This window comes from Camelus dromedarius, chromosome X, assembly GCF_036321535.1.
Source record: "Camelus dromedarius isolate mCamDro1 chromosome X, mCamDro1.pat, whole genome shotgun sequence".
Taxonomy (NCBI): Eukaryota; Metazoa; Chordata; class Mammalia; order Artiodactyla; family Camelidae; genus Camelus; species Camelus dromedarius.
In genome coordinates, this window is record NC_087472.1 from 77,301,836 (window position 1) to 77,310,795 (window position 8,960).

General features: G+C 48.0%; 1 protein-coding gene across 1 annotated transcript in view; it reads right to left on the bottom strand.

Moving 5' to 3' along the window:
* Positions 1-8,184, bottom strand: part of CCDC22 (coiled-coil domain containing 22) — a 13,207-nt gene extending 5,023 nt beyond the window's left edge. The window contains exons 1-6 of the mRNA XM_031445223.2: positions 8,018-8,184; positions 6,788-6,965; positions 2,261-2,393; positions 1,352-1,458; positions 1,145-1,211; positions 866-1,044 (exon numbers count right to left, since the gene is read on the bottom strand). Coding sequence (XP_031301083.1) covers positions 866-1,044; positions 1,145-1,211; positions 1,352-1,458; positions 2,261-2,393; positions 6,788-6,965; positions 8,018-8,067 — 714 coding nt within the window. The 5' untranslated portion in view covers positions 8,068-8,184. The remainder of the gene's footprint in view (positions 1-865; positions 1,045-1,144; positions 1,212-1,351; positions 1,459-2,260; positions 2,394-6,787; positions 6,966-8,017) is intronic.
* Between the last annotated feature and the right edge of the window lie 776 nt (positions 8,185-8,960).

An 8,960-nucleotide genomic window follows, 5' to 3' on the forward strand; every position in this document is an offset into this window, starting at 1 on the left:
CATTAAAAAAATTAATAAATAAACCTAATTACCTCCCCCACCCTGCAGAAAAAGAAAGTGAATGCCCTTAGGAGTTGAGATGTATGCTCTAGTATTTAGAGTTTAAAATAACATGATGTCTGGGATTTGCTCTAAAATAATACAGGAGAAAAAAGTTGGGGGGAGAAGAGATGAAGAAAGATAGGCAAAATCTTTATTGTTGAAGGGGGATGGCAGGGACACAGGGTTCGTGAGAACATTTTCTCTACTTCTGTGTTCGAAATTCCTTGAAGTTTTTAAAAGAGGGGAAAAGATAAAGACAGAACAAATGGCAGGGGGAAGGCAGAAGGAGACAGTTACAGAGGTGGACAGAGTGGGGATGGGGACAGATATAGAGGTAGACAGAGGAGGAGACACAGTACAGAAATGAGGAGACAGGGTTTGGGGGGGGAGCAGAAAAACCACAGAATAGAAGACAGTGACTAGAAGAGACGGGGCAGAGATCTAGAGACTGAGCAGTGGTGATGACAGCAGAGGCCAAGAATCAGGGGCAGGAAGAAGGGAGTAGAAACAGGGAGGACAGGAGCAGATCCTGACAGCTCTGATGGCCTGCGCTCATCCTTCGGTGGACCACCACCCCGAGAAGAGAGCACTGTCACCACCTGTGTCTCAGAACAGGAAGCCAAGGCTCCCAGGGACGATGTTGACCTGTGTGAGGGCCACAGTCTTTCCAACTCCCATGTTCTTTCAGGTGGGGAGCTGGGTAGTTGCATAGAGAGAGGAGGCAATGGAAGAGAGGGACAAGGTGGGGGAAGGAGAGGGGCAGAGAGCTAATGCGAGATGAAATGGGGGCTGCAGTGAGTAGGGGCCGATCACTGGGTGGTACCTGGGTGGGGAGGCGGGATGCCCGGTGGACCCAGTCCTCATCCCCGGGGCGGTCCCGGCCTGTGTGCTGGCAGAGTTGGATGGCGTGGCGTTCGAGGAGCGAGGCTGCCCGGGAGGCAGGCTGGGGCACCTGGGTGGGGGCTGGTAGCAGCAGGGGACTCGCCTGGAACTCCCGGGGCTCTGAAGGCAGCAACAGAGTCAGCCTGCCCCCCTGCCCCATCATGCAGTCAGGTCCACCTCTACCCTTCTCCACAGCCCCTCTCCGCAGCCTCACACTCACCTCCTCTGGAACTCAACTCAGGCATGACCAGCCTGCTGGCGTGGAAAGGCTGCTGGGGGGCCGAGCCCTGGTGGGAGAGCACAATCAGAGCCTCTAGGATGAATCATTATGGGGGGCACCGGTGGGAGGGGGCCAAAAACCTGGGCACCCAAATGGGAACAAGACAGGCAAGGCAATAGTGACATGAGCTGGGGAAGTGCATCCCACCTGGAGGTGCTGAAGCTTAGGAGTGCGAAGGAGGGGTGGGACCCAGGGCAGGGCCAGCTGGTCCCGGATTTGGCTCCCGATGGCCCGGAGGAGGATAGCTGAGTCACCTAGGAAGGTGGGGAGGAAGTGTCAATCAGATGACGGTGCCACAGTTCCAAAAATGCACACCCTGGGAAAGCAGCCTGACCCCGGTTTCCAGAGATGCAGATCTAGGGAGCTCTCATTCTCACACTAGGTCATTCCACAAACACTTACTGAGCACCTCCTCTGTACCAGCCACCATTCCAGACCCTCGGATACCTCAGTGAACAAACTGATAAATAGCCTCCTGCCCTCCTGGGGCCAGCAGATGGCAGAGGAGAACACGGCTGAAGTCATAAGTACGATACAGAAAACTCTCAGGGGGTAATCAGGAAAGGAGGATAAAGGACCACTGAGAATATGCAATTTTAAACAGGCAAGGGGGGTTATAGCTCAGTGGCAGAGTGCATACCCAGCATGTGTGAGATCCTGGGTTCAATCTCCAGTACCTCTGTTACAATCAATCAATCAATCAATCAAAAAACAAGGCAGTCTGAAGAAGGCCTCTGTGAACAGGAAATTCCAAGAGGTAAGGGAGTGAACCATGAGGATATCTGGGGGAAGAATACGTCAGCAGATACAAAGGCCCTGGGGCTGGAGAGGCCTGAGGAGCATTCAGTAGGTCCATGTGGTTAGAGAAGAGTGGGTGAGGGGAGGGGCGTGGGCCAGGAGGTGAAGCAGAGCATCAACTCCCCTTCCAGGTCAGCCGAAGTCCCAGCCCCCTTCCCCTCTGCCCTGCATCCCCTCTCCCAGCCTCAATCCTCCCACTCAGCTCTTCCGAAGACACATACCCCACCTCACCCCCTCTATGCCCCAGGTACCCCATACCTGCAGGCTGGTCTGCATCCTCAGAGGCATCAGTGGGCAGACGCTCAGCCAAGAAGAGAAGCAGGTCCCGGAGGTCAGGCTCACTGGGGTAGAGGAAGTTCTGATAGCCAAGCTCCAAGGGATAGCCCAGGTCCTGGGGGTTGGGGAGGGCGGTCCCTATCAGTCAGGCAGGCAGGATCCTCCTGTCCTGGGAGCCCAGGGCTTCGACCACAGATACTCCCACTCTCACCAACCACCACCCTCTGAACCTCCCTTCGACTCCCCAAGGCCTCCCAGAGACCTCCAGAGCTTTATGATGAAAGCTCTGGCCTTTCTAACTATGACTCAAAATCCAGAAGACACAGAAGAGAAGATGGGTATTTCTAAACACATGAAAAAAAAATTTAAAGAAAAAATATATAATGAGCAAAGTCAAAAGAGTAATGATAAGCTGGGAAAAAAATATTTGGAACTCATAGCATAGAAAAAGAACTAACCTACCTAGTATATAAAGAGTGCCTCAAACTACACCAGCAAAAAGACCAGCAGCGCAACAGAGAAGGAGGCAAAAGATAGGAACAGACAGTTCCCAGGAAAAGAAAGAAAAATGGTCCTTAAACATATGCAAATGTGTCCAACTTTGTTTCCAAGAGAGACTCGAATTGAAAGTACACTGAGAGGCCCCCACACAGGCATCGCTGATCGGATCCAGGACAACCTGATGTTATGTTCTCCTGAGGTGCACTTGGGGAGGAAGATACTATCACTGGCGCAGAGTTCCTGCCACAAACCTGAATCTAGCCATGAGAAACCAATCAGACCAGTTCAGACTGTGGGGCATTCCAATGAATAACCAGCCTGCACTCAATAAAAACCCAAGTCATCATGAAAAGAAACAAAGAAGCAAAAATGAAGGAGGACTACTGGACACAGAAGATTACAGATGTTAACAGTGAAATAAAATGCATGACCCTTGATTGGACTCTGCAGTTAAAAAAAAAACAGCTATAAAGGATATTTTTGTGACAACTGGGGAAATTTGACCATGTCCAAGGTATTAGATAGTATTATTCTATCAATATTAAGTTGCATGGGTGTGATCATGGCATTGTGATTACACTGGCAAATGCCCTTTGTCTTAGGAGAGACACACTGAAAGTTTGAGGTATGAAGAGTCATGATGTCTGCCACTTTCAAATGGTTCAGCAAAAAAATAAGTGTGTGTGTGTGTACCTATATAGACAGAAAACAATGAAACAAAATGTTAACAATATAGAAAACTAACAAATATATGTATGTATACATATGACTGGGACATTGTGCTTTACACCAGAAATTGACATGCTACAACTGACTATACTTCAATTTTAAAAAAAAAGAAAAAAATTTAAAAACTAGGAGAAGGGTATACAGGTGTTATTGTTCTACTTTTAATTTTCCTTAAATGTGAAAGTTTGTCAAAGTACAAAGCTAGGAGGAAAACTATACGGAGATACCATTCCTCACCTATTAAATGGGCAAAAGTCTGACAATACATTCAGTACGTGAGGCTCTGGAGAAATACCACTCTCTCATACACTGCTGCTGGGAATGCAAAAATTAAACAATCTTAGTCAAGGCAATTTGGCTACATCAAACAAAATGACATGCATTTACCCTTCCATCTAATGATCCTACTTCTAGGAGTTTACCATGAAGATAAAATTCCAACAATTCAAGAATATATATGCACAAGATTATTCATTATAGCATGATTTGCAAAATATTGGAAACTCTTGAAATGTCTGAGCATAAGAGAGCAGTTGAGTCAACTGTGGTGCATACATACAATGAACTACTCTGTAGCTGCAAAAAGGAAAAAATCATTAAGATCTCTATTCTCTGATATGAAGTGATTTCCAGGATATGTTTTAAGGGTGAAAAAAAGGCAAGAAACCAGGTGTATGCTCTCTTTTGTGTAAGAAAAGGGAGAAATAAGAATATATATTTATATTTGCTTATATCTTCATTAAAAAAAAACTGGGAAGATACATAAGAAACTAACCAACATAACTCCCTGACAGCAGAGTAACTCCCTGAAGCAGACAGGTAAGGGTAAGGAGGGGTTTAGAGTGCAAGTTGAGACTTCTCAAGGTTTCTCGCTACTTCTGTCACACCCTGGGGATCTCTTTAACGCTTTCAGTAGTTAACCACCTTTTACCAAGTTAACAATTCCTTATATTAAAATTTCCCCTTCGAATTACTGCTGGGGTTTCTATCTCTGGACTAGACCCTGACTGATGAAGATGACCTACAAAAAGTAGTAAATAATGTTTTTAAAAGAGACTATGTGCTTTGGAGTCCAAAAGATCGGGGTTGAAATCCAGCCTGTGCTACTTACTGACTATAAGGCCTTGGACTGGTTACTGAACCACCCAGAAGCTCAGTTTCCTAGCTGTAAAATGGGGCTGACAATCCTTTCCCTATGTGGCTGCTTTAAGGGATAAAAGGGTCCATCAGGGTTCTGGTCTGGCACTGCATGGACTCAGAAAGCAGACTTCCTGGATTCAAATCCAACCTTTGCTTCTTACCAACTGTGTGACTTCAGGAAAATCACTTAACCTCTCTGTGCTTCACCTTCCTCAACTGAGAAAAGGGATACCAACTATGCCTACCTCAGAAAGTTGTCATGAGAATTCACTGAGTTCACACCATGTTACCACAATGCCCAGCATACAGTACACTCAGAAAACATCTCTATTATACGCACATATGTGTATTTATTTGGTGACAATGTAATATATATTTATCAGAAGGTCACAGTCAAAAAAGTGTGAAAACCACTGGCTTTTAAGCTATTTTACTTTGGTTTTTTTTTTCCGACGCCTGCAATCAAAGAGTTATGACTGATACAGAAATTCATTCCAGGAGTGGGGTGTGTGAAATGACAGACACCAAAATACGGAGGTGGCTGAGTCGCAGAAAGCAGTGTCAGGAGTAGGGCACATGGAGAGGCAGACACCAGAAGGCGGCAGTGCTGAGCTGAGGTGGGCCGCAAGGGCAGCACCCAACTGGATTAAGAGAGAGACCTTTTCTACTTGCTCAGGGCAAACCGAGGCTCTGGGGCCAGACAGTCAAATGAACCTCTTGATCACTGAAAAAGCCATCACGCTAAAGTCAGTGTGAGCAATAGTGGGTCAACACCAAATCCAGTGAGAAACGGCACTGAGAGAAGGGAGGAACAGAGAACTGGGGGAAGCCAAGCCCTTCCTCAACACCTCCCACTAAGCACCATCCTTGCCAAACCGAGGACTTAAGTTCCCCTCTATAAAGTGCCATCCTCGAGAAAATAGCCCTGGGCCAGGGGACAGACTGTCTGCCTTGAAGGCCACCAAGAGCCTCCAACAGAATCTGAGAACTCCTGAGAGCTAGGTCAACCTGAGAGCCAAAAGATGGGCAGAGCTCTGAGGTCTATTTCTAAGAGACAGAAACCACACAAGCAAGGTACAAATTCAAAGAACCTGACCATCTGTCCCCTAGGGCTAAATGGAAGTTTTCACTATGGTTACTCTATTGTCCCCCTACCACCATATACTGGGTACCCTGGGTGTGCTGACAGTCATTACACAGCCACAGGTTGCTGGAATGCAACTAGGCAGATCAGGCCTACCAATAATAGTAATACACTTACACAAAGCTTATTATATCCAGCTTTTCATGCATGAACTCATTTTTAATCCTCATAGCAACCATATGTGGTAGGTACAAGTCTTACGTGGGAGGAAACTTGGGCCCAAAGAGGTTAAGAGACGAGCCCAAAATCGGAGAGCTAGTGAGCCAGGAGAAATGACACTTACCCGTAGCCCTTGGATATACTAACTGGACACAAGTCTGTACTGGGGAGGCATGAGTGTTTCACCAGAAGGCACTTTATTTACAACAGAGACAGTATAGGAATTATTCTCAGGAGGGGCAGGCTGTGTGTGGCTGCTGCAGGGCAGAGTGAAGGGCAGAGACACTCCTTTAGTTCACCAGCATATCTTCCTTTGGGTAACCCTCCCTCCCCCAACTCTCACATGATCCTGAAGGAACAGCCAATCACAGTGCCCTATAGAGATGACCATGTGATCCAGGCTGAGCCAATCAGAGCACATGGTGGTTAATTTCAGCATGAACAAGTTAACTAAGCAGGGCCTTTTCAGGAACTAGTAAATGGATACTATCAGGAGGAAAAGTTCTTGGTGCTAAGCTTAAAATATGGGAGTCAGAGGCAGCCCAGGTGCAAACTGGAGCAACTCATTTAATGCTCATAACAACCCTACTTTTATCATCTCAATTTCACAGACAAGGAAACTGAGGCCCCACAAGGGTTAGGGTCACAAAGTTAGCAACTGCTGTAGCCAGGATCTGAACTACTCAGGCAATCTGACCACAGACCTTAACTACTAATGAACGCTAAGCCACAAGGGGGGGTGGTGGCAGAGAGGAAAGGCCAGAGTTTCAAAGGAGCTTGGTGACTTTGTGAAGGAGGAAGGAAGAGGCTGTGTGTATTGGGAGGAAAGCACTCACCATGCAGGCCTGAGCCAGGCTCATGGCCAGACGGAACCGGGCAGACATGGCCAGAGGCAGCAGAGGGCTGAGGCCCGAGCCCACAGCAGGGTTGATCACACGCAGGCAGCGGACCACAGCTTCTACAACCAGCTCAGTGGTGAAGGCTCGCAGGGTCTGCACATCTGGAGGAACTGCCCTGAAGAAGAAGGGGGCAGGCTCAACGAGGTGGGGAGGGGAGCAGTCAGGAAACAGGCATGAGGCTGGACCCTGCTGCCTTCTGGAAGCCCTGGTACTGGGATGGGGTAGAGGAGAATGGCCACAGTTCTGACAGATCCTGGGTGTTGCTGGCTGACTTCCATTTGGAAAACTAAGAACTGGGGGAGTCCTCAGGTCCTAAGACCTTGGAGTAGAATGGTGGATGGAAGGAATCTGAGTTCAAAAAAAAATCTCAAATTTCCCTACGCCTAAAAGCCCCAAATTTCTGGGGTCTGGGAAGGGCAAGGGGCCTACGTAGAATAGTCTCTGGGTCCCCAGATATCATGTTCCCTGCGTGTCAGGGGCCCCTAGATATTAAGCTGCTAGGGTTTTGAGGCTAGATGTTGGGAGGCTCAGGTTTTCAGGAGTTCCAAGTGTCAGAGTCCCTGGATATCAAGACCACCCAGGCTCAAGCAATCCAGAAATCAAGCTCCCTTGATGCTGGCATCCTGGGTTTTTAGCACCTTCAAATGCAGGAGTCCTTATGTGTTGGGGTCGCCAAGCATTGAAGCCACCAGATTTTAGGGTCTTGTGATTTTAAAAGCCTCAGATATTGCAAAACCAGATTTGAAGGTTCCCAGTTATCCAGTCCCAGGGGTTTTTGGAATCCCTGAGTGCCAGGGTCTTGGGATTTTAAGATCCCTGGTTTTCAGGATACGGGTGTCTTAAAATCTCCAGATATCAGGATCCCAGGGTATTGATGTCAAGATCCACTGATCTCAGGATTCCGGGTCTTGAGGTTCCAAGGTTTTAAGGTCTCGAGGTGTCTAGGTCCTGGAGTTTGGGGTTTACGAAGTGTCAGGGTCAAAGGGTTTGAGAGTCCCCTTATGTATGCATGTATATGTAATTAAGGAGGAGGGAGGGTTTTAGGGTCCTAGAAGTTGGAGCCCTGTATGTCAAGGTCCGGGGTTTTAAGGTTCCCGGGTGACTGGGTCCGGAGTTTTGGAGTCCCGGATGTGGGCATTCCGGGGTGGGCGGGGGCTGTGTCCTTACGTGCCGGCCTGGCGCAGGGAATGGATGAGGATTCGGTCCGCCTCCTCCATGGTGGAGCCCTGTTCGAGTCCGAGGCTGGGTCCAGGGCCGGGTCCGAGCGAGAGCGGCGCAGCTGTGGAAAGCCCGCTCCTCGCCCGCGGTCCAAGGAGTGTCACGGGCTGCGCAGGGAGAGCCGGGAAGTGTAGTTCCGAGAGCCAGTTCGCCGCCCGCCGGATGCCTGTAGTCCCGGTGTGAATGGGGCGCGCAGGCTTGAGCGCGCAATGGCTGCTGGGAATTGTAGGGTTTGGGGGTGTTGGTGGTGGTGGCGGTGTTTTTTTGTTGTTGTGGGGGTTTTTTGGTTTTTTTGTTTTTTTGCCTGCAGCCGAGTGCACTCTTTCAAGTGAGCAAAGGAGTATACTGCGCGTCTCGCGCGTGTGCGTGTGCTTGTGTGTGTGTCGGGATGGAAAAGGGAAGGGGCGGGACGGAGAATGGCTTCTTGACTCATTCATTTAAGTCAGCATTCATCTTCTAGATTGTAAAAGTGTACAAGTTAAGGGCAAGAGCTTTCGCACAAAGCGATTAGGTTTGCATCTCAGCTCTGCAGCTTGCTAAATGTGCAACCGTGGGCAGATTACGTAACTTCCCCATGTCTTAGTTTTCTCATCTGTAAAATGGAACTATTAATAGTACCTGCTTCCTAGGATTAAAACAGAATGAATTCATGTAATGCAACGTTGTACTATGTGCCTGATACATAATACAGTAAGAAAGCACTATGGAAGTTACAGTCACTAGTATTCATACATTCAATAAATGCTTTATTTTAACGTTGTACATATGTGTATACTCCAAAGAATAATTACATAGTAAACATCCATGTAACTACCATTCATTAGAAAGACCACCGTGTCTCCAATGCTCAGTAGTGCCACGATTGTCACAAATCACGTGTACCTAAATGAGG